Source organism: Lampris incognitus, chromosome 4, assembly GCF_029633865.1.
Source record: "Lampris incognitus isolate fLamInc1 chromosome 4, fLamInc1.hap2, whole genome shotgun sequence".
Lineage (NCBI taxonomy): Eukaryota > Metazoa > Chordata > Actinopteri > Lampriformes > Lampridae > Lampris > Lampris incognitus.
In genome coordinates, this window is record NC_079214.1 from 71,832,191 (window position 1) to 71,859,041 (window position 26,851).

At 43.9% G+C, this 26,851-nt stretch overlaps 1 protein-coding gene across 2 annotated transcripts in view; it reads right to left on the bottom strand.

Annotated features, from left to right (window-relative positions):
* mrvi1 (murine retrovirus integration site 1 homolog) overlaps positions 1-26,851 on the bottom strand; it is a 97,566-nt gene that overhangs the window by 15,494 nt on the left and 55,221 nt on the right. For both annotated transcript variants that reach the window (XM_056278670.1, XM_056278669.1), the window contains exons 13-16: positions 23,165-23,305; positions 14,696-14,827; positions 3,722-3,875; positions 3,502-3,551 (exon numbers count right to left, since the gene is read on the bottom strand). In XM_056278670.1, coding sequence (XP_056134645.1) covers positions 3,502-3,551; positions 3,722-3,875; positions 14,696-14,827; positions 23,165-23,305 — 477 coding nt within the window. The remainder of the gene's footprint in view (positions 1-3,501; positions 3,552-3,721; positions 3,876-14,695; positions 14,828-23,164; positions 23,306-26,851) is intronic.

A 26,851-nucleotide genomic window follows, 5' to 3' on the forward strand; every position in this document is an offset into this window, starting at 1 on the left:
GATGATCACATAGTTTACATGGTGTTTTGCACTTGTTTTTATCATTTTTTGAAGCATCTATTTTACTACTATTTTGACTTTTGTCAAATGCATTGACTTGTTTGTTCGTTTATGTTTATTCGTGTTCCTTGTATTTTGTGCAAGCTAAATGTGTGTGCAGCTGCTGTCTTGGTCAGGACTCTCCTGAAAATGAGACTCCTTGTCTCCTGTCCTGATGAAATAAAGGTTAAATAGAAATGAAATAAATAGGTTTTTCATAAAGCAAATAAAACAATAAAGCAAAATATAAATAAGAGAGAAGAGAAACTATACAGTTAGCTGAAGAAAATGACAGGAAAGCATCATTGTCAGTACAACATTGGGCAACAACGGGGAGTGCTAACCACACTTTTCTGAACACATTTCAAGAGTCATGGAACAGGAATGGAGGAAGGTTCTGGTAAGAAAAGGGACAGAACCGATCACAACAACCACCATCATGTCAGAAGGAACTTCCACCGCCTCTTCCCTTTATCCATCCACCTACCACACTCACTGAATGTGAAGTACACAGTACACGTACCACAATCACTGAATGTGAAGTACACAGTACACATACCACACTCACTGAATGTGAAGTACACAGTACCCGTACCACACTCACTGAATGTGAAGTACAAAGTACACATAATACACTCACTGAATGTGAAGTACACAGTACACGTACCACACTCACTGAATGTGAAGTACACAGTACACGTACCACACTCACTGAATGTGAAGTACACAGTACAGTGGGAAAGAGTTGTACTGTATAGTAGCTGAATTAATTTCAGAGTAGGTGAGAAGGGGTAGGGAAAATAAATAAGAATTCCTCCTACTGCTTTTCCACCATGTAACAAGTAATCTGGTGTATATGAGATGTGCTCGCTGAGTTTGATGTGTGGATCTCTGTTATCACTTCAGATTACTGGCAGTGTATTAGCTGTGTGTTACATCCTGCTTATTACATGTTCCAAGTAAATCATCATTCACACTCATTTTACAATCTGCTGTAACAAAGATCTTTGTTGAATCTTAATAAGAAAATGAATCTTTCCATCTCATGAATCTCACTAATGATCCCTCTAATCTCTCTAATAATCTCCCTAATAATCCCTCTAATAATCTCTCCAATAATTCCTCTAATAATTTCTCTAATAGTCTCTCTAATAATCCCTCTAATACTCTCTCTAATAATCTCTCTAATATTCCCTCCAACAATCTCTCTAATAAACCCTCTAATAATCTCTTTAATAATCTCCCGAATAATATCTTTAATAATCTAATAATCTCTATAATAATCTCTTTAATAATCCCTCTAATAATCCCCCCAATAATCTCTTTAATAATCTCTCCAATAATCCCTCTAATAATCTCTCTAATAATCCCTTTTATAATCCCCCAATAATCTCTTTAATAACCTAACAATCTCTCCAATAATCTCTCTAATAATCCCTCTAATAATCTCTCTAATATTCCCTCTAATAATTTATCTAATAATCTAACAATCTCTCCAATAATCCCTCTAATAATCTCTCTAATAATCTCTCCAATAATCCTTCTAATAATCTCCAATAATCTCTCTAAAATCCCCCCTATAGTCTCTTTAATAATCTAATAATCTCTCCAATAATCCCTCTAACAATCCTCTAATAATCTCTCCAATAATCTCTTTAATAAACCCTCTAATCTACTACTACTACTTTCGGCTGCTCCCGTTAGGGGTCGCCACAGCGGATCATCCATTTCCATCTCTTCCTGTCTTCTGCATCTTCCTCTGTCACACCAGCCACCTGCATGTCCTCCCTCACCACATCCATAAACCTCCTCTTTGGCCTTCCTCTTCTCCTCTTCCCTGGCAGCTCCATATTCAGCATCCTTCTCCCAGTATACCCAGCATCTCTCCTCCACACATGTCCAAGCCATCTCAATCTTGCCTCTCTTGCTTTGTCTCCAAACCGTCCAACCTGAGCTGTCCCTCTAATATACTCGTTCCTAATCCTGTCCTTCTTCATCACTCCCAGTGAAAATTTTAGCATCTTCAACTCTGCCACCTCCAGCTCCACCTCCTGTCTTTTCATCAGTGCCACTGTCTCCAAACCATATAACATAGCTGGTCTCACTACCATCTTGTAAACCTCCCCTTTAACTCTTGCTGGTACCCTTCTGTCGCAAATCACTCCTGACACTCTTCTCCACCCACTCCAACCTGCCTGCACTCTCTTCTTCACCCCCCGTTACTTTGGACAGTTGACCCCAAGTATTTAAACTCAAATGCCTTTGTCACCTCCACTCCTTGCATCCTGACCATTCCACTGTCCTCCCTCTCATTCACGCATAAGTATTCCGTCTTGCTCCTACTGACTTTCATTCCTCTTCTCTCCAGTGCATACCTCCACCTCTCCAGGCTCTCCTCAACCTGCACCCTACTCTCGCTACAGATCACAATGTCATCCGTGAACATCATTGTCCATGGAGACTCCTGCCTGATCTTGTCCGTCAACCTGTCCATCACCATTGCATTAATAATCCCTCTAATAATCTCTCTAATAATCTCTCTAATAATCCCGCTAATAATCTCTCTAATAATCCCTCTAATATCCTCTCTAATAATCTCTCTAATAATCTCTCCAACAATCTCTCTAATAATCCCCCCAAATCTCTTTAATAATCTAATAATCTCTCCAATAATCCCTCTAATAATCTCTAATAATCCCTCTAATAATCTCTAATCTAATATTCCCTCTAATAATCTCTCTGATAATCTGTCTAATACTCTCTAATAATACCTCTAATAATCTCTCTAATAGTCCCTCCAATAATCTCTCTAATAATCTTTAATAATCCCTCTAATAATCTCTCTAATAATCTCTAATAAACTCTCTAATAATCCCCCTAATAATCTCTCTAATAATCCCTCTAATAATCTCTCTAATAATCTCTCCAATAATCCCTCTAATAATCTCACATCTGCAGATCTCTTCAGCCGTCTGTGACTGACTGCTTCTTTAGCTGCTGAAATAAGTATGTTCAATAAATATCTTTGTCTTTTATATCCTTTGGTATGTTTCCCACATAGAGTGTCAGGCATACAATACACAGTGTCAGGCACGACAGTGACATTTGCAAACCAAATATACGCAGCGTAATGTCCCCCTCATTTTTCCACAACATTAGATGTCCGGACATCTGCAGAGGACATGGCAGTGATATGCCTCACCGCCATCACAACAAGCACATGTGCCATGTCCACAAATCAGCACGTTCTGGCTTAATGCTTGCTGTTAGTAACCATATCAGTTGTTGTAACGGTTCCCCACCCTCAGAATGAGCCTACAAGTCTCACCGACAGTGACTACTAAGAAGACAACACTTTTTATTCACTTATTTATATGATATATATGATTTATATGATATTATTTATATGATAATAACATGCACAAATTATTTGTGTTGTTTAATAAAACTAAAACTTTTTACCTTTCCAAGTGTGAGCGACATGGATCGCGAAGGTCTTGGGACTCCGTCATCTTTGTAAAATACAAGAGAACACATAAAAACATGGTTACATGAGAACTAGTCTTCAAGTCACAGTCAAGACCAGAAGCTCTGGTGGAGCTGATCAGTGCACCAGTGTGAAAACCCTGCACATGTAGGTGTTTTTTTCTCAGCTCCAGCACAGAATTAAGTGAACTGTTACCTCCAGTGTCTACTGAGCCTCCATAGCAGCGGTTGGAGTTCTGGTTGGCGAGCTTCTTAAACTCCGTCAGCTCTGCGTGATCCTTCTCGTAAGTTCTCTTCAGATTCTCCACGTACTGCATCATGACTTCAGTGGCCTTGTTCATACGCTTCTCCTGTTCAGCAGAGACACAATGATCAGTACGTCCTCCTTCTGAAGACGTCCTGTCCACGTCACCTGCTGAGCCGGGCTCTTTAAGTTTTGTACGTCCTTCTTTAAGTCAGTGCCTTTTTTACTTTTCACATACTGTACTTGATCTGAAAACCCAACTTGTAACTTAATCAGCAATGCAGGAGTTGTGTGCCAGAGCTCCTTACCAAAAGTTGTTTTGTCATGTCATAACCACTGAATTCAACCTTATTTACATGTTTATAATATATTATATAATATCACGTCCCATTTGCACCAAATAAGAAGCAAATGCAAGCCTGTATTAGTTCAGGGGCAGGTGGATATAAATGTATAGTGGAAAACTATTTCAGTATTAATATATAAATAATATATTAATATATAAATGTGTGTGTGTGTGTATGTATGTATATATATACAAGTATATATATATATAAGTGTGTATATATAAGTGTATATATATATAAGTGTATATAAATGTATAGTGGAAAACTATTTCAGTATTAATATATATATGTGTGTATATAAATTTATGTATGTGTGTGTATATATAGAGAAGTGTATATAAACGTATATACATATAAGTGTATATAAATGTATATAATATATATATATAAGTGTATATAAATGTACAGTGGAAAACTATTTCAGTATTAAAACATATATATATATATAAATATATGTATATAAATGTGTGTGTGTATATATATATATATATATATAGAGAGAGAGAGAGAGAGAGAGAGAGAGAGAGAGAGAGAGAGAGAGAGAAGTGTATATAAATGTATATAAAAATATATAAGTGTATATAATTGTATAGTGGAAAACTATTTCAGTATGACTGTCAATGGAGAGTCAATTTGAAAAAAAAAACCTTCAATCTGCTGCAGTGTGAAGTACACACTACTGACTTACTGCTTCATCAGTTAGAGGGACATCTTTTCCTTAATCCTGTTCTTGAAACATGCGTCGAGGTGCTTTTCAGACTACTAGGTGCACTGGCAACAGGGGGGACATCTCTGATCTAATGGACTCAGTTGTCATGAAACTGGACACAGGGGCACATGGGTGTGTCCAGTATATTTTTGGTAATGGTAACCAGTTCAGCTGATAAAGAGGGTGATCTGATTAGGATGAGCACATTATGGGCAGGTGGCACTGGGGCAGGCTTCGATTTGGCCAGTCAAATCGTTTCATCTCATGCCCTTTAAGTGCACTGTTGTGATGGATGAAGTGAAACCTGTCTGGACTACCCTGCATCACTCCTCCACTAACTAGCGTGTATGAAATCCAGCGGAAGTAACTTCTTACCCTAAACTGCCTGCTGCCCTCTGAATGATATACTATAGACTGCGACCAAATTGTGAAGATGATAAGATTTTCATTGGGAGTGATGAAAAAGGACAGGATCAGGAACGAGTATATTAGAGGGACAGCTCAGGTAGGACGGTTTGGAGACAAAGCAAGAGAGACAAGATTGAGATGGTTTGGACATGTGTGGAGGAGAGATGCTGGGTATATTGGGAGAAGGATGCTGAATGTGGAGCTGCCAGGGAAGAGGAAGGCCAAAGAGGAGGGTTATGGATGTGGTGAAGGAGGACATGTAGGTGGCTGGTGAGACAGAGAAAGATGGAGAGGACAGGAAGAGAGGGAAACGGATGATCTGCTGTTGGCGACCCCTAACGGGAGCAGCCAAAAGCAGTAGTAATTGTAGTAATTGTAGTATTAGTAGTAATTGTAGTATTAGTAGTAGTAGTATTAGTAGTAGTAGTAGTAGTAGTCGTAATAGTAGTAGATTGTGACAAAATGAAATAGATATTGAAAGCAGCAGGAAATAAGTTCATTGATAAACAGCTTGGTTTACATAACATGCAAACTGGCTGGCGTGGTCACATCATGCACAAGCCCACAGAGACCACGGACTTCAGGATTCAGTCTGTGGAGCTGACACCTGAGTGGGTTTTCACATTGTGATCCTGTCACTGTACAAAAAACACATCCCATCCAGTTCTGTTCAGGGAATTGATAGTAGCATTGACTCAGTCCCACGGGGGTTCAGCAGCAGTCCTGTGACTCCCAGGCTTCCCGACCAGATGCCAGGCTCCAGTACACACAGTGTGTAGTAGTGGATACTACATCGGTCTGGACCTGACAGACATTCACTTTGTCAAGTAAAGTTGAATTTCCCCACCGTGGTTCAGGACGAGTGCAACTCATATTAACAGCCACACAGAAACACAAAAACATGAAGATGTTTTTTTTTTCTTATTAACTTATGCAATTTAACTCAGTGTTGTATTCAGTTAGCTGTTGCGATTTGTGTAATTCATTAATGTTCATCATGGGGGTGGTGGGGTGAAATGCAAGTTTAACAACCAGTAAAACATGTTTGGATAACTGTTCATGTGTGCCTGTTGTTTGACAATAGCTCAATGCATCTGTGCTGAGATGTGGTCTGAGCCGACGTCAGCATAAGCATAAATTCAAGCCGAAATGGACACCAAAACTGCATTGTACCTGTACCCCCCCCCCCCCAGCTGTGCCAGCACACCATGTTTTCCTGCAACATGAGGCTGTAGTAACTGCTTACAGGCTCCCTCGGTAAGAAGAAAGAGGCTGTATGGACAAAAGCTCAACAGCCAATTCTTTGATATTTAAGACACACGGTGCTTGTGGCAAGGTTTTCAAGCAATAACTGACTACAAACCCCCACCCCCACAGCATGCCATAAAGATCCCCCCTACCAGACAAACTCAATGACTTCTTTGCACGTTTTGAGGTAACCAACAGCAGGCAGGCACAGAAACTTCCACCATTACCAAACCACCAGGTACTCCAGCTGTCTACAGCTGGGGTAAAGAAGGCCTTTGCCAGCGTCAACCCACGCAAAGCTGCAGGGCCGGACAACATACCTGGGCGTCTTATTAAGGACTGTGCAGAACAGCTGAAAGTTGTTTTTGCGGACATCTTCAACACCTCGCTCAGTCAAGCAGTAGTGCTCAACTGCCTCAAAAGTGCCACCATCATTCCCCTGCCCAAAAAGTCAAACGCAGCCAGTATGAATGATTTCCGCCCTGTGGCCCTCACTCCCATAGTTATGAAGCGCTTTGAGCGGCTTGTCATGCAGCACATCAAGGCCTGCCTCATGGCGAACTTAGATCCCCTACAGTTTGCATACAAAGCCAACTAAGCCACAGAAGACGCAATATCTACCACACTCCACCTCACTTTGTCACACCTGGAAGGGAAGAACACCTATGCCAGGATCTCCTTCATCGATTTCAGCTCGGCATTTAACACCATCATACCACAACTGGTGGAGAAGCTGAGGCTTCTGGATGTGGACACTGGTACCTGTAACTGGGTCATGGACTTCCTGATGCAGAAGCAGCAGACAGTCAGGGTAGGCAGCCACACATCAAATTCCATCTTAGCACAGGTTCCTGAGCCCCCTCTTGTTCACCCTGCTAACCCATGACTGTACTGCCAAATTTGACACCAACCACATCACCGAGGTTGCAGATGATACAATGGTAGTGGGTCTCGTCAGCAATAATGATGAATCTAGAAGTGGAGCAGCTAATGGCGTGGTGCGAATCCCACAACCTCTCCCTGAATATAAGCAAAACAAAAGAGATGGTGATTGACTTCAGGAGGGCCGGCAGGCACCATCATACGCCGCTGACCATCGATGGTGCCACTGTGGAGAGGGTCAGTAACATCAAGTTTCTGGGAAGACACCTGGTGGACGACCTGACCTCAACCATTAACACCTTGGCCATCATTAAAAAGGCCAACAGTGGCTCCATCCCTTCCGGAGACTTAAAAGGGCACGCCTCCCCATTCCAACCCTCACCACCTTCTACAGGGCACCATTGAAAGCATTCTAACCTGCGGTCTCACTTCCTGGTTCAGTAACTGCAAAGCGACCGTACAACACCAGCTGAACAGGACAGTGAAGACAGCTAGCAAGATCATTTGTGCCCCTCTCCCCTTCCTGTCGGAGATTTACCATCAACACTGTGTTCACAGGGCCTCCAGCATCATTAAGGATCTCCACCACCCTTCTCACAACCTGTTTTCCCTCCTGCCATCTGGGAAGAGGTTCAGGGGCATCTGTGCTACATCCAGCAGAATGCTAAATAACTTCTACCCACAAGCAGTCAGGATTACTAACGAACTGTGTCCACCTACCCTCTAACCCCCCCCCCCCCATCAGTGATGGTCACTCCTTGACAGACACCAGCTGTCAACATTTAAACTGGAATGGCACTTTAATGGACTGTGTTGCACTTTAATGGACTGTGTTGTTAATTGTGCTTTTTTGTTTTGTTCTCTCTGTTTTTATGTTTTTAGTGGTATCGTTTTTAGGGAATTTTTGTGTATTTTGTCTTCTCTGTTGTATTGCTCTGGGCTGGGAGAAACGACATTTTATTTTTATTTATCTATTTATGGTAAATGAACCAAGTCTTCCCGTCCACCATGTATACATTAGTTGCCTCAAGTACTTTCAGAGCACCTGCAGTTATCGTAAATTAATTTCTCCAGAGTCCCTGGCATCTGACAAGTCATGACGTGTGGTTTTTGTTTCTCTCATAAAGCATCACTATTTGTAATAGTTGCAAATCAGGCTCATCTTCTCAGTGACGTTGGTCAGTCTCCCCCTATGGGCATGTTTATGTTAATTTAATGACTGAAAGCCATGACTAGCTGACAGTACCAGTGGCCCTGCATCGGTATCGATCCCAGCACGCTGTAGGTCAATAGGGCATACTAACACAGCTTCAGATTAGCTCATACAAGTCCAGTTTATCTAAACCACTAATGTGCAAGTGAAAACAAAGTTGAAATTTTAAATCTATTAGCTGAAGTAAAAAAAGTAAAATAACATAATTAAATACACTGGCTTGGTGCCAGTGACACCTTGCGGATGGCCCCACTGGCGGTGGACTTGTGGGTGCTGATCATTTCTCTTGCAGTGGACTTGTGGGTGCTGATCATTTCTCTTGTGGTGGACTTGTGGGTGCTGATCATTTCTCTTGCGGTGGACTTGTGGGTGCTGATCATTTCTCTTGAGGTGGACTTGTGGGTGCTGATCATTTCTCTTGAGGTGGACTTGTGGGTGCTGATCATTTCTCTTGTGGTGGACTTGTGGGTGCCGATCATTTCTCTTCTGGTAGACTTGTGGATGCCGATCATTTCTCCAGCTGTGTTTTGAAATACTTTATCTGTGTCAAAATGAAGTGCTGTTAGCAGCTGCAATGCAGGTGACAGAGCTGCGTTGTGATCAGACACAAACTGGAAGTCCATTGACAGCTCTTCAACAAGTCCCAATAGATCATCTGTCTTGCAGAATTGAAACCTCTCAATCAGCTCCTCATTGGTGTATAGTCTATTGGATTGCTTCTGTCTCTAATAACTCTCTCCCTTGTAAAAGCCCACTTGCTGTTCAGTCGATATACGAGATGCACCACGATCAGTGTTACAAGCTGTGTTGTTTAAAGTTGTTACAATAGACACGGCCTAGGTTTGAACTTTACACCTGCTCCTGACACCCAGTCTCAGTGAGAAGAAGGTTTAAGCTTAGATGGTGCAACTGGGGTAACTATTTGGTTGGACTTAGAATGCCAAGTTACAAGTGATTTAGCTTAAGACTAGGAGTAAGCCTTGTTGGTGCTGGTATTTAATTAAATAACTTTACTTTTAATTTCTGCTAAGAAATTTGAAATGTTAGCTTCTCTCACTCAGATGTGTGAAAACATGCAGCCCTCACCTTTTTCATTGACTGTAAACCATTTTATTCACCACAAGAATTTTCATCATTTATTGTGGTCGGTGTCTATATCCCACCCCAGGCCTGTGGTAAAGAGGCATTAAAACACCTGACTCATCAAATTACAAACATGGAGCGCAAATATCCAGACTCCCTACTCATTATACTTGGGGATTTTAACAGAGCAAACTTCAGCCATGAACTACCAAAATATAGACAGCATGTTCAAGGTCCCACCAGGCACAAAAACACTGGATCATTGCTACACAATATTAAAGGACGCCTATCTCTGTCCCCCGTGCTACCCTGAGACTCTCTGATCACTGTCTGATTCATCTTATCCCAACCTACAGGCAGAAACTAAAATCTGCAAAGCCTGTGGTTAAAACTGTGAGGAAATGCACCAATGAGTCAAAACTGGAGCTCCAGGCCTGCCTCGACTGCACTGACTGGAGTGCTTTTGAGGCTGCATCTACAGACCTGGACGAACTTACTGACACTGTCCCACCTTACATCAGCTTTTGTGAGGACAAGTGTGTGCCCACCAAAACTTTTGATACCTTCAACAACAATAGGCCTGTACACAGCAAAGCTCAGGCAGCTTCATCAGGCCACAGAGGAAGCCTACAGGGGTGGAGATAGGATCCAGTACAACAAAGCCAGAAGTACACTCACAAAGGAGATCAGAGCAGCAAAAAGGTGCTACTCTGAAAAGTTGAAAAACAGGTTTTCTGTCAACGACCCAGCATCAGTCTGAAGAGGTTTGAAAGACATTACCAACTACAGGAGACCACCCCCCCACACTGCGGGGAACCACCAACTGGTTGATGATCAAAATGGGTTTTACTGCAGGTTTGATAAGCACACCTTCACACCTCTCACCCTCTCCGGCCACAATATACTGAGCGTGTCTCCTGCTTTAAATTCCTTGGAGTCCACATCAGCGAGGACCTCTCCTGGACATCAAACACCCAGGCCCTTGTGAAAAAGGCCCAGCAACGCCTGCATTTCCTGAGGAGGCTGAGGAGTGCCCGTCTGTCCCTCAAAATTCTCACCAACTTCTACCACTGCACCATAGAGAGCATCCTGACCAGCTGCATCTCAGTGTGGTACTACTTCTACCACTGCTGACGACATTATAGACTATAGATTATGACTAGTTGATGACTTAATTATGACTAATGACTATTGCAAACTGTTCTCTTCTCTCACATGTCTTTTCTCTCTGTCTCTGAATGACGTCTTCTCCTTTCTCTTTTTCTGTGTGAATGGTGTCATGTGAGTCTCCCTTGTGTGCACGTGCAGTCGGTTCTCCTCCCAGGTCTCTGTGGTGATGGTGGTCGCCACTTGGACGCTGCGTGCCCTTCCCCTCATCACATTTTTTTTATATAAATCTATATATATATATATATATACACTACCGTTCAAAAGTTTGGGATCACCCAAACAATTTTGTGTTTTCCATGAAAAGTCACACTTATTCACCACCATATGTTGTGAAATGAATAGAAAATAGAGTCAAGACATTGACAAGGTTAGAAATAATGATTTGTATTTGAAATAAGATTTTTTTTACATCAAACTTTGCTTTCGTCAAAGAATCCTCCATTTGCAGCAATTACAGCATTGCAGACCTTTGGCATTCTAGCTGTTAATTTGTTGAGGTAATCTGGAGAAATTGCACCCCACGCTTCCAGAAGCAGCTCCCACAAGTTGGATTGGTTGGATGGGCACTTCTTGCGTACCATACGGTCAAGCTGCTCCCACAACAGCTCAATGGGGTTCAGATCTGGTGACTGCGCTGGCCACTCCATTACCGATAGAATACCAGCTGCCTGCTTCTGCTCTAAATAGTTCTTGCACAATTTGGAGGTGTGTTTAGGGTCATTGTCCTGTTGTAGGATGAAATTGGCTCCAATCAAGCGCTGTCCACTGGGTATGGCATGGCGTTGCAAAATGGAGTGATAGCCTTCCTTATTCAGAATCCCTTTTACCCTGTACAAATCTCCCACCTTACCAGCACCAAAGCAACCCCAGACCATCACATTACCTCCACCATGCTTAACAGATGGCGTCAGGCATTCTTCCAGCATCTTTTCATTTGTTCTGCGTCTCACAAACGTTCTTCTTTGTGATCCAAACACCTCAAACTTGGATTCATCCGTCCACAACACTTTTTTCCAGTCTTCCTCTGTCCAATGTCTGTGTTCTTTTGCCCATCTTAATCTTTTTCTTTTATTGGTCAGTCTCAGATATGGCTTTTTCTTTGCCACTCTGCCCTGAAGCCCAGAATCCCGCAGCCGCCTCTTCACTGTAGATGTTGACACTGGTGTTTTGCGGGTACTATTTAATGAAGATGCCAGTTGGGGACCTGTGAGGCGTCTGTTTCTCAAACTAGAGACTCTAATGTACTTATCTTCTTGCTCAGTTGTGCAACGCGGCCTCCCACTTCTTTTTCTACTCTGGTTAGAGCCTGTTTGTGCTGTCCTCTGAAGGGAGTAGTACACACCGGTGTAGGAAATCTTCAATTTCTTAGCAATTTCTCGCATGGAATAGCCTTCATTTCTAAGAACAAGAATAGACTGTCGAGTTTCAGATGAAAGTTCTCTTTTTCTGGCCATTTTGAGCGTTTAATTGACCCCACAAATGTGATGCTCCAGAAACTCAATCTGCTCAAAGGAAGGTCAGTTTTGTAGCTTCTGTAACGAGCTAAACTGTTTTCAGATGTGTGAACATGATTGCACAAGGGTTTTCTAATCATCAATTAGCCTTCTGAGCCAATGAGCAAACACATTGTACCATTAGAACACTGGAGTGATAGTTGCTTGAAATGGGCCTCTATACACCTATGTAGATATTGCACCAAAAACCAGACATTTGCAGCTAGAATAGTCATTTACCACATTAGCAATGTATAGAGTGTATTTCTTTAAAGTTAAGACTAGTTTAAAGTTATCTTCATTGAACAGTACAGTGCTTTTCCTTCAAAAATATGGACATTTCAATGTGATCCCAAACTTTTGAACGGTAGTGTATATATATATATATATATATATTTTTTTTTTTTACATGATGATGCTGGTCACATGGCTCGGGTCCTGGACTGTTACGGTGGCGTCTGGACACTGCTTGGCATCCTGCGCATCATATTCTTCATAAATTTTATAAGTCCATTATAATCCTGTTTATCCTCTTTCAATGTTGTATTGTGTAAATTGTGTAAACACGACATCCATCGTACGCTGTCCGTCTTGGGAGAGAGATCCTCCTCTGTTGCTCTTCCTGAGCTTTCGTCCTGTTAAAGGTGTTTTAGAGAGTTGTTCCTTATCCGATGAGAGGGTCTAAGGACAGGATGTTGTGTTGCTATAAAACCTACTGATGCAAATTTGTAATTTGGGATATACAAATAAAATTTATTTGAATTGACTAGGGACAATTTAGTACAGCCGATTCCCCTGACCTACATGTCTTTGGACTTTGGGAGGAAACCGGAGCACCCGGAGGAAACCCACGCAGCCACGGGGAGAACATGCAAACTCCACACAAAGGACGACCCGGGACGACCCCCCGAGGTTGGACAACCCCGGGGCTCAAACCCAGGACCTTCTTGCTGCGAGGTGATCGCACTAACCACTGCGCCACCGTGCCGCCCTGTTTGAGACATTTCAAAGATATTTGGAAAAGTGCTGTCTCCATGGCAGTGTTTGCTGTGGCCCTGGTGGACTCCCCTCTTAGCAGGTGGAAAATTGGCATGATGTCCTTCTGCTCTCTCTTGGCCAGGAGAACCCATATTGTTTAAATGAAGCCTGCATTTCAATGACATATAGTCACTGGATCAGGGAAGCCATGTAACATCACACATTGGTGAAGATTAGACATACGGTCAGAGATTCTACTAGGAGATGCCATACTATTTGACATATTGTCAGATGGTCTACTAGAAGATGTCTTACTATTTCATATACCGTCAGAGGGTCTACTAGGAGATGTCTTACTATTTCATATACCGTCAGAGGGTCTACTAGGAGATGTCTTACTATTTCATATACCGTCAGAGGGTCTACTAGGAGATGTCATACTATTTGACATACCGTCAGAGAGTCTACTAGGAGATGTCATACTATTTGGCATACCATCAGAGGGTCTACTAGGAGATGTCATACTATTTGGCATACTGTCAGAGGGTCTACTAAGAGATGTCATACTATTTGACATATTGTCAGATGGTCTACTAGAAGATGTCTTACTATTTCATATACCGTCAGAGGGTCTACTAGGAGATGTCTTACTATTTCATATACCGTCAGAGGGTCTACTAGGAGATGTCTTACTATTTCATATACCGTCAGAGGGTCTACTAGGAGATGTCATACTATTTGACATACCGTCAGAGAGTCTACTAGGAGATGTCATACTATTTGGCATACCATCAGAGGGTCTACTAGGAGATGTCATACTATTTGGCATACTGTCAGAGGGTCTACTAGGAGATGTCATACTATTTGACATACTGTCAGAGGGTCTACTAGGAGATGTCATACTATCTGACATACTGTCAGAGGGTCTACTAGGAGATGTCATACTATCTGACATACTGTCAGAGGGTCTACTAGGAGATGTCATACTATCTGACATCCTGTCAGAGGGTCTACTAGGAGATGTCATACTATCTGACATCCTGTCAGAGAGTCTACTAGGAGATGTCATACTATTTGACGTCCTGTCAGAGGGTCTACTAGGAGATGCCATAGTATTTGACATACTATCAGAGGGTCTACTAGGAGATGTCATACTATTTCATATACCGTCATACAGTTCATTTTGTGAAATGTTGTTTTGCACTTCAGGTCCATAGTACCCCTCCACATCACGTGACTGTCACCATGGAAACACTGCCTCTCATGGTCCAAATGACCAAACATGTATTGCTACTTATATACATAGTTTTCAAATGGCTTCTACAGTTGCGTAGTTGTCATTGTAGTGCTACATGCATGTGTGTCATGCGGTGCACCGACTGTGTTGAGGTGTACCTGTCGAACTGCTCCCACGATCTCCGCCCGGCTGGACAGACGTGTGGCCAGGCGGTGTAGCACCCCCACCGTCTCTATGAGGCGCTGGTAGGCCTCACGCTGCTCCAAGTTCTGCCACTGTGGCGCTGTCATCTGCATGAAGCACAACCAAACTGCATGAAGTTCAGCCAGGACATGTACTTAGTAGTACCTACTACTCACTTCATTACTACTAAATACCTCAGTCAGGACATGTACTTAGTAGTATCTACTAATCACTTCATAACTGCTAAACACCTCAGTCAGGACATGTACTTAGTACTATCTACTACTCACTTCATAAATGCTAAATACCTCAGTCAGGACATGTACTTAGTACTATCTACTACTCACTTCATTACTGCTAAACACCTCAGTCAGGACATGTACTTAGTACTATCTACTACTCACTTCATTACTGCTATATTGACCCTTTGCACGTGACGTCACGTCCCACTCGTGGGAAATATGAACGCCATGACGGACGGCAGGAAGTGATAGACCGGGAAATTCAAAAGCGAACAACAAAAACAAAGAAAATATTGCGACAGGTGAGTACCTATTATAGTTTAAATGTAAGTGATGGCTACCAATAGTCAGAGTAACGTTGTGGAGTTGTCCTGTGAAGTGAGTCACCTTGTAGGACGGCACAAAGAGCGATATGTGGAGAAGCTAGCGATAGCAGGGTTAGCTAGCGATAGCAGGGTTAGCTACCGACCCGTACCTTCTTCCTACCGATGTGTTCACGGATCTAGCAAAATCGTCCAGTCTGTGTACCCTACTATGAAATGGCGAGGAAAGTATGAGCTGCTTTTGGTTAGAGTCGATTTGAGTTTTGATGGCATCCTAGGGGAAACAGGTTAAAAACATACACAGCTGGCTAGCTAGCTATGTCTTACCTTTGCCATTATGAGGTACATCCCCCTGCTGTGGGCATAGCACCGCGATTCTGTAACCCACCCAGCTACAAAGAACTGGTCAGCATCCAGACTTTTGTGTGCTTTTAGGTCAGCACCTGTGTGTGTGTGGGGACACTCCGTTGGTAACATAGTGGTACAGACCGTGTGGACTGAACTCAGGCAGACTGGACGGTTTTGCTAGATCCGTGAACACATCGGTAGGAAGAAGGTACGGGTCGGTAGCTAACCCTGCTATCGCTAGCTAACCCTGCTATCGCTAGCTTCTCCACATATCGCTCTTTGTGCCGTCCTACAAGGTGACTCACTTCACAGGACAACTCCACAACGTTACTCTGACTATTGGTAGCCATCACTTACATTTAAACTATAATAGGTACTCACCTGTCGCAATATTTTCTTTGTTTTTGTTGTTCGCTTTTGAATTTCCCGGTCTATCACTTCTTGCCGTCCGTCATGGCGCAGTCTCCCTCGTCACGTGATAACTGTGACGCATCTGCAAAGGGTGAATAGCTCAGTCAGGACATGTACTCAGTAGTATCTACTACTCACTTCATTACTGCTAAATCCCTCAGTCAGGACATGTACTTAGTACTACTATCTACTAATCACTTCATAACTGCTAAATATGTCAGTAAGGACACGTACTTAGTAGTAACTACTAATCACTATTAATCACTTAATTACTGCTAAATACCTCAGTCAAGACATGTACTTAGTATTATCTACTAATCACTTCATTACTGCTAAATACCTCAGTCAGGACATGTACTTAGTAGTATCTACTACTTACTTCATTACTGCTAAATACCTCAACCAGGACATGTACTTAGTACTATCTACTACTCACTTCATTACTGCTAAATACCTCAGTCAGGACATGTACTTAGAAGTATGTACTAATCACTTGATTACTGCTAAATACCTCAGCCAGGACATGTACTTAGTACTATCTACTACTCACTTCATTACTGCTAAATACCTCAGTCAGGACATGTACTTAGTAGTATGTACTAATCACTTCATTACTGCTAAATACCTCAGCCAGGATATGTACTTAGTACTATCTACTACTCACTTCATTACTGCTAAATACCTCAGTCAGGACATGTACTTAGTACTATCTACTACTCACTTCATTACTGCTAAATACCTCAGTCAGGACATGTACTTAGTACTATCTACTACTCACTTCATTACTGCTAAATACCTCAGTCAGGACATGTACTTAGTAGTATCTAGTAAGAACTTAATTACTCCTAAATACCTCATGTGTATTTAATCAGTAATAAGATGCTATAGTGCTTTTTGCATTGCCAAATTGAGAACCCATGTGGGGTCCTGTAGCTAACACACACACACACACACACACACACACACACACACACACACACACACACACACACACGCACACAAACAATATGCTCTTTCAACTTTTGGTGCTTGTGTATGTTTGTCATAATTGTGAAACCTGTATGTTATAAATCAGGTGTGACTAGGCTGGGGTAATGATGACTTGGTGAAATAACGGTGTGGAGAGGCTGGGGTAATGATGACTTGGTGAAATAAAGGCGTGACGAGGCTGGGGTAATGATGACTTGGTGAAATAAAGGCGTGACGAGGCTGGGGTAATGAAATGACTTGGTGAAATAAAGGTGTGACGAGGCTGGGGTAATGAATTTACTTGGTGAAATAAAGGTTTGACGAGGCTGGGGTAATGATGACTTGGTGAAATAAAGGTGTGACGAGGCTGGGGTAATGAATTTACTTGGTGAAATAAAGGTGTGATGAGGCTGGGGTAATGAAATGACTTGGTGAAATAAAGGCGTGACGGGCTGGGGTAATGAAATGACTTGGTGAAATAAAGGCGTGACGAGGCTGGGGTAATGAAATGACTTGGTGAAATAAAGGTGTGACGAGGCTGGGGTAATGAAATGACTTGGTGAAATAAAGGCGTGACGAGGCTGGGGTAATGAAATGACTTGGTGAAATAAAGGCGTGACGAGGCTGGGGTAATGATGACTTGGTGAAATAAAGGTGTGACGAGGCTGGGGTAATGAAATTACTTGGTGAAATAAAGGTGTGATGAGGCTGGGGTAATGATGACTTGGTGAAATAAAGGCGTGACGAGGCTGGGGTAATGATGACTTGGTGAAATAAAGGTGTGATGAGGCTGGGGTAATGAAATGACTTGGTGAAATAAAGGTGTGATGAGGCTGGGGTAATGAAATGACTTGGTGAAATAAAGGTGTGACGGGGCTGGGGTAATGAAATGACTTGGTGAAATAAAGGTGTGATGAGGCTGGGGTAATGATGACTTGGTGAAATAAAGGTGTGACGAGGCTGGGGTAATGAAATGACTTGGTGAAATAAAGGTGTGACGAGGCTGGGGTAATGAAATGACTTGGTGAAATAAAGGTGTGACGAGGCTGGGGTAATGAAATGACTTGGTGAAATAAAGGTGTGACTAGGCTGGGGTAATGAAATGACTTGGTGAAATAAAGATGTGACGGGGCTGGGGTAATGAAATGACTTGGTGAAATAAAGGTGTGATGAGGCTGGGGTAATGAAATGACTTGGTGAAATAAAGGTGTGACGGGGCTGGGGTAATGAAATGACTTGGTGAAATAAAGGTGTGACGAGGCTGGGGTAATGAAATGACTTGGTGAAATAAAGGTGTGACAGGGCTGGGGTAATGAAATGACTTGGTGAAATAAAGGTGTGACGGGGCTGGGGTAATGAAATGCTTTGGTGAAATAAAGGTTTAATGAGGCTGGGGTAATGAAATGACTTGGTGAAATAAAGTTGTGACGAGGCTGGGGTAATGAAATGACTTGGTGAAATAAAGGTGTGACGAGGCTGGGGTAATGATGACTTGGTGAAATAAAGGTGTGACGAGGCTGTGGTAATGAAATGACTTGGTGAAATAAAGGTGTGACAGGGCTGGGGTAATGAAATGACTTGGTGAAATAAAGGTGTGACAGGGCTGGGGTAATGAAATGACTTGGTGAAATAAAGGTGTGACGGGGCTGGGGTAATGAAATGACTTGGTGAAATAAAGATGTGACGGGGCTCGGGTAATGATATGACTTGGTGAAATAAAGGTGTGACGGGGCTGGGGTAATTAAATGACTTGGTGAAATAAAGGTGTGACGGGGCTGGGGTAATGAAATGACTGGGTGAAATAAAGGTGTTACGAGGCTGGGGTAATGAAATGACTGGGTGAAATAAAGGTGTGACGAGGCTGGGGTAATGAAATGACTGGGTGAAATAAAGGTGTGACGGGCTGGGTTAATGAAATGACTTGGTGAAATAAAGGTGTGACAGGGGTGGGCTAATGAAATGACTTGGTGAAATAAAGGTGTGACTAGGCTGGGGTAATGAAATGACTTGGTGAAATAAAGGTGTGACGAGGCTGGGGTAATGAAATGACTTGGTGAAATAAAGGTGTGACAGGGCTGGGGTAATGAAATGACTTGGTGAAATAAAGGTGTGACAGGGCTGGGGTAATGAAATGACTTGGTGAAATAAAGGTGTGACGAGGCTGGGGTAATGAAATGACTTGGTGAAATAAAGGTGTGACGGGGCTGGGGTAATGAAATGACTTGGTGAAATAAAGGTGTGACGAGGCTGGGGTAATGAAATGACTTGGTGAAATAAAGGTGTGACAGGGCTGGGGTAATGAAATGACTTGGTGAAATAAAGGTGTGACAGGGCTGGGGTAATGAAATGACTTGGTGAAATAAAGGTGTGACGAGGCTGGGGTAATGAAATGACTTGGTGAAATAAAGGTGTGACAGGGCTGGGGTAATGAAATGACTTGGTGAAATAAAGGTGTGACGGGGCTGGGGTAATGAAATGCTTTGGTGAAATAAAGGTTTAATGAGGCTGGGGTAATGAAATGACTTGGTGAAATAAAGTTGTGACGAGGCTGGGGTAATGAAATGACTTGGTGAAATAAAGGTGTGACGAGGCTGGGGTAATGATGACTTGGTGAAATAAAGGTGTGACGAGGCTGTGGTAATGAAATGACTTGGTGAAATAAAGGTGTGACAGGGCTGGGGTAATGAAATGACTTGGTGAAATAAAGGTGTGACAGGGCTGGGGTAATGAAATGACTTGGTGAAATAAAGGTGTGACGGGGCTGGGGTAATGAAATGACTTGGTGAAATAAAGATGTGACGGGGCTGGGGTAATGAAATGACTTGGTGAAATAAAGGTGTGACGGGGCTGGGGTAATGAAATGACTTGGTGAAATAAAGGTGTGATGAGGCTGGGGTAATGAAATGACTTGGTGAAATAAAGGTGTTACGAGGCTGGGGTAATGAAATGACTGGGTGAAATAAAGGTGTGACGAGGCTGGGGTAATGAAATGACTGGGTGAAATAAAGGTGTGACGGGCTGGGTTAATGAAATGACTTGGTGAAATAAAGGTGTGACAGGGCTGGGCTAATGAAATGACTTGGTGAAATAAAGGTGTGACTAGGCTGGGGTAATGAAATGACTTGGTGAAATAAAGGTGTGACGAGGCTGGGGTAATGAAATGACTTGGTGAAATAAAGGTGTGACAGGGCTGGGGTAATGAAATGACTTGGTGAAATAAAGGTGTGACAGGGCTGGGGTAATGAAATGACTTGGTGAAATAAAGGTGTGACGAGGCTGGGGTAATGAAATGACTTGGTGAAATAAAGGTGTGACGGGGCTGGGGTAATGAAATGACTTGGTGAAATAAAGGTGTGACAAGGCTGGGGTAATGAAATGACTTGGTGAAATAAAGGTGTGACAGGGCTGGGGTAATGAAATGACTTGGTAAAATAAAGGTGTGACGGGGCTGGGGTAATGAAATGACTTGGTGAAATAAAGGTGTGACGAGGCTGGGGTAATGAAATGACTTGGTGAAATAAAGGTGTGACAGGGCTGGGGTAATGAAATGACTTGGTGAAATAAAGGTGTGACGAGGCTGGGCTAATGAAATTACTTGGTGAAATAAAGGTGTGACGAGGCTGGGGTAATGAAATGACTTGGTGAAATAAAGGTGTGATGAGGCTGGGGTAATGAAATGACTGGGTGAAATAAAGGTGTGACGGGGCTGGAGTAATGAAATGACTGGGTGAAATAAAGGTGTTACGAGGCTGGGGTAATGAAATGACTGGGTGAAATAAAGGTGTGACGAGGCTGGGGTAATGAAATGACTGGGTGAAATAAAGGTGTGACGGGCTGGGTTAATGAAATGACTTGGTGAAATAAAGGTGTGACAGGGCTGGGCTAATGAAATGACTTGGTGAAATAAAGGTGTGACTAGGCTGGGGTAATGAAATGACTTGGTGAAATAAAGGTGTGACGAGGCTGGGGTAATGAAATGACTTGGTGAAATAAAGGTGTGACAGGGCTGGGGTAATGAAATGACTTGGTGAAATAAAGGTGTGACAGGGCTGGGGTAATGAAATGACTTGGTGAAATAAAGGTGTGACGAGGCTGGGGTAATGAAATGACTTGGTGAAATAAAGGTGTGACGGGGCTGGGGTAATGAAATGACTTGGTGAAATAAAGGTGTGACGAGGCTGGGGTAATGAAATGACTTGGTGAAATAAAGGTGTGACAGGGCTGGGGTAATGAAATGACTTGGTGAAATAAAGGTGTGACAGGGCTGGGGTAATGAAATGACTTGGTGAAATAAAGGTGTGACGAGGCTCGGGTAATGAAATGACTTGGTGAAATAAAGGTGTGACAGGGCTGGGGTAATGAAATGACTTGGTGAAATAAAGGTGTGACGGGGCTGGGGTAATGAAATGCTTTGGTGAAATAAAGGTTTAATGAGGCTTGGGTAATGAAATGACTTGGTGAAATAAAGTTGTGACGAGGCTGGGGTAATGAAATGACTTGGTGAAATAAAGGTGTGACGAGGCTGGGGTAATGATGACTTGGTGAAATAAAGGTGTGACGAGGCTGTGGTAATGAAATGACTTGGTGAAATAAAGGTGTGACAGGGCTGGGGTAATGAAATGACTTGGTGAAATAAAGGTGTGACAGGGCTGGGGTAATGAAATGACTTGGTGAAATAAAGGTGTGACGGGGCTGGGGTAATGAAATGACTTGGTGAAATAAAGATGTGACGGGGCTGGGGTAATGAAATGACTTGGTGAAATAAAGGTGTGACGGGGCTGGGGTAATGAAATGACTTGGTGAAATAAAGGTGTGATGAGGCTGGGGTAATGAAATGACTTGGTGAAATAAAGGTGTTACGAGGCTGGGGTAATGAAATGACTGGGTGAAATAAAGGTGTGACGAGGCTGGGGTAATGAAATGACTGGGTGAAATAAAGGTGTGACGGGCTGGGTTAATGAAATGACTTGGTGAAATAAAGGTGTGACAGGGCTGGGCTAATGAAATGACTTGGTGAAATAAAGGTGTGACTAGGCTGGGGTAATGAAATGACTTGGTGAAATAAAGGTGTGACGAGGCTGGGGTAATGAAATGACTTGGTGAAATAAAGGTGTGACAGGGCTGGGGTAATGAAATGACTTGGTGAAATAAAGGTGTGACAGGGCTGGGGTAATGAAATGACTTGGTGAAATAAAGGTGTGACGAGGCTGGGGTAATGAAATGACTTGGTGAAATAAAGGTGTGACGGGGCTGGGGTAATGAAATGACTTGGTGAAATAAAGGTGTGACGAGGCTGGGGTAATGAAATGACTTGGTGAAATAAAGGTGTGACAGGGCTGGGGTAATGAAATGACTTGGTAAAATAAAGGTGTGACGGGGCTGGGGTAATGAAATGACTTGGTGAAATAAAGGTGTGACAGGGCTGGGGTAATGAAATGACTTGGTGAAATAAAGGTGTGACAGGGCTGGGGTAATGAAATGACTTGGTGAAATAAAGGTGTGACGGGGCTGGGGTAATGAAATGACTGGGTGAAATAAAGGTGTGACGAGGCTGGGGTAATGAAATGACTGGGTGAAATAAAGGTGTGACGGGCTGGGTTAATGAAATGACTTGGTGAAATAAAGGTGTGACAGGGCTGGGGTAATGAAATGACTTGGTGAAATAAAGGTGTGACGAGGCTGGGGTAATGAAATGACTGGGTGAAATAAAGGTGTGACGGGGCTGGAGTAATGAAATGACTTGGTGAAATAAAGGTGTGACGGGGCTGGAGTAATGAAATGACTTGGTGAAATAAAGGTGTGACGGGGCTGGAGTAATGAAATGACTTGGTGAAATAAAGGTGTGACAGGGCTGGGGTAATGAAATGACTTGGTGAAATAAAGGTGTGACAGGGCTGGGGTAATGAAATGACTTGGTGAAATAAAGGTGTGACAGGGCTGGGGTAATGAAATGACTTGGTGAAATAAAGGTGTGACAGGGCTGGGCTAATGAAATGACTTGGTGAAATCTAAACGAAGTGAAGCAACACTGACTCCTCCTCCACTGGGACGGCATCTGAAGTAGCGAACTGGAAGTATGACCTGCTGAGGGAACTCATGTTGTTCTAACATCACTTGATCGACTGTTTGAATATGAAACACAGCAACTGACCTTCAGGGCGCCTTTGAACTCCTCTAGTTCCTTTTCAGTGTTCTCCTCCGTCAGATTCCGCTCCCTCTCCGCCTGCTTCAGCCGGGTCTCCAAAGTGTAGTTGTCATTCCTGAACGCCAGCGAAAGCTGAACGAAGGCATTCTGTGGAGAGGACGGGACTACTTCAGAATAGGCCAGTGATTGGCCACAGGGGAAGCTTTACATTAGCTGGTGATGGTGGAGGCCAGCTAGTGCTTTAGATGTCCACATCCAGCAGACCAGAGAGGTCAGTTAGTGCTTTAGACATCCAGATCCAGCAGACCAGAGAGGCCAGCTAGTGCTTTAGACGTCCACATCCAGCAGACCAGAGAGGTCAGTTAGTGCTTTAGACATCCACATCCAGCAGACCAGAGAGGTCAGCTAGTGCTTTAGACGTCCACATCCAGCAGACCAGAGAGGTCAGTTAGTGCTTTAGATGTCCACATCCAGCAGACCAGAGAGGTCAGTTAGTGCTTTAGACGTCCACATCCAGCAGACCAGAGAGGTCAGTTAGTGCTTTAGACGTCCACATCCAGCAGACCAGAGAGGTCAGCTAGTGCTTTAGACGTCCACATCCAGCAGACCAGAGAGGCCAGCTAGTGCTTTAGACGTCCACATCCAGCAGACCAGAGAGGTCAGTTAGTGCTTTAGACGTCCACATCCAGCAGACCAGAGAGGCCAGCTAGTGCTTTAGACGTCCACATCCAGCAGACCAGAGAGGTCAGCTAGTGCTTTAGACGTCCACATCCAGCAGACCAGAGAGGCCAGCTAGTGCTTTAGACGTCCACATGCAGCAGACCAGAGAGGCCAGTTAGTGCTTTAGACATCCACATCCAGCAGACCAGAGAGGTCAGCTAGTGCTTTAGACGTCCACATCCAGCAGACCAGAGAGGCCAGCTAGTGCTTAAGACGTCCACATCCAGCAGACCAGAGAGGTCAGTTAGTGCTTTAGACGTCCACATCCAGCAGACCAGAGAGGTCAGCTAGTGCTTTAGACGTCCACATCCAGCAGACCAGAGAGGCCAGCTAGTGCTTTAGACGTCCACATCCAGCAGACCAGAGAGGTCAGTTAGTGCTTTAGACGTCCACATCCAGCAGACCAGAGAGGTCAGTTAGTGCTTTAGACGTCCACATCCAGCAGACCAGAGAGGTCAGCTAGGGCTTTAGACGTCCACATCCAGCAGACCAGAGAGGTCAGCTAGTGCTTTAGACGTCCACATCCAGCAGACCAGATAGGTCAGTTAGTGCTTTAGACGTCCACATCCAGCAGACCAGAGAGGTCAGTTAGTGCTTTAGACGTCCACATCCAGCAGACCAGAGAGGTCAGCTAGGGCTTTAGACGTCCACATCCAGCAGACCAGAAAGGTCAGTTAGTGCTTTAGACGTCCACATCCAGCAGACCAGAGAGGTCAGCTAGTGCTTTAGACGTCCACATCCAGCAGACCAGAGAGGCCAGCTAGTGCTTTAGACGTCCACATCCAGCAGACCAGAGAGGCCAGTTAGTGCTTTAGACGTCCACATCCAGCAGACCAGAGAGGTCAGTTAGTGCTTTAGACGTCCACATCCAGCAGACCAGAGAGGTCAGTTAGTGCTTTAGACGTCCACATCCAGCAGACCAGAGAGGTCAGCTAGTGCTTTAGACGTCCACATCCAGCAGACCAGAGAGGCCAGCTAGTGCTTTAGACGTCCACATCCAGCAGACCAGAGAGGTCAGTTAGTGCTTTAGACGTCCACATCCAGCAGACCAGATAGGTCAGTTAGTGCTTTAGACGTCCACATCCAGCAGACCAGAGAGGTCAGTTAGTGCTTTAGACGTCCACATCCAGCAGACCAGAGAGGTCAGCTAGGGCTTTAGACGTCCACATCCAGCAGACCAGAGAGGTCAGTTAGTGCTTTACACGTCCACATCCAGCAGACCAGAGAGGTCAGCTAGTGCTTTAGACGTCCACATCCAGCAGACCAGAGAGGCCAGCTAGTGCTTTAGACGTCCACATCCAGCAGACCAGAGAGGCCAGTTAGTGCTTTAGACGTCCACATCCAGCAGACCAGAGAGGTCAGTTAGTGCTTTAGACATCCACATCCAGCAGACCAGAGAGGTCAGTTAGTGCTTTAGACGTCCACATCCAGCAGACCAGAGAGGTCAGTTGGTGCTTTAGACGTCCACATCCAGCAGACCAGAGAGGTCAGCTGGTGCTTTAGACGTCCACATCCAGCAGACCAGAGAGGTCAGTTAGTGCTTTAGACGTCCACATCCAGCAGACCAGAGAGGTCAGCTAGTGCTTTAGACGTCCACATCCAGCAGACCAGAGAGGCCAGCTAGTGCTTTAGACGTCCACATCCAGCAGACCAGAGAGGTCAGTTAGTGCTTTAGACGTCCACATCCAGCAGACCAGAGAGGTCAGTTAGTGCTTTAGACATCCACATCCAGCAGACCAGAGAGGTCAGTTAGTGCTTTAGACGTCCACATCCAGCAGACCAGAGAGGTCAGTTAGCGCTTTAGACGTCCACATCCAGCAGACCAGAGAGGTCAGCTAGTGCTTTAGACGTCCACATCCAGCAGACCAGAGAGGTCAGTTAGTGCTTTAGACATCCACATCCAGCAGACCAGAGAGGTCAGCTAGTGCTTTAGACGTCCACATCCAGCAGACCAGAGAGGCCAGTTAGTGCTTTAGACGTCCACATCCAGCAGACCAGAGAGGTCAGCTAGTGCTTTAGACATCCACATCCAGCAGACCAGAGAGGTCAGCTAGTGCTTTAGACGTCCACATCCAGCAGACCAGAGAGGTCAGTTAGTGCTTTAGACATCCACATCCAGCAGACCAGAGAGGTCAACTCATAGAACATGCGAGAACTATGCAAAGGAAAACCTGATGCTGCAGAACCATGCTTCAGGAGACTGCATGAGGCAGTTTGTGTTCAATATGTGTGATACACAGTACTACACCTTTATCCCTATTGGTCACCGAATGGAAATGTTGGGAGAAAGTCAAATCAGCTCTGACTCAATTCTGGGGAATAAACAGGAATCATGGAAGTTGACCTCTTAGTGCTTTTCTGGTACGATCAAAGCCAGTCTGTGGAGCAGTTCAGACACTGTCCGGGAATACATAGGCCAGGGTATGGAGGAAACACATGACCTCTGACTGTCCTCAGCTACACACATCCCCATGGGAACCGTGAAGGGCTGAGAGCCCCGGGTCTGCTATGTTTGCAGTCTCTCCAGAGACAGGAAGTTACACAGGCCCTCCTCCGTCCTGGTCACGAACAGAGAGCCCCTTTCCTGTAGAGGGAGCTCTGCAGAATGCAAACAGCCAAACTGCTGCGTAATTATTGTGTAATTAAGTCAACAGGGTGACTCCCATTAACTTAGTCACATTATACTGTATATTTCTAGACACAGATCTTAAAAGAACTAAATTCAGAAACAAAAGGGGCAGGAGGGTAATGAACCATATGACAGTTAAAGAGAAACTGCAGAGGCTTTGGCCACTAGCAGTGCTACTGAGCAAAGTGGCTCCCAAAAAACACCACCACCAACATGGCAGCAGCTTCTTCTCCAAGCCACCGTGCTGAAGTATGGATGAAAGCAATCTGGCCTTGTAATGTAAATACTGTAGCCGTCTAAATATTACACATTTAGATTTTGTGAACATCTTTGAATGTAAGTAC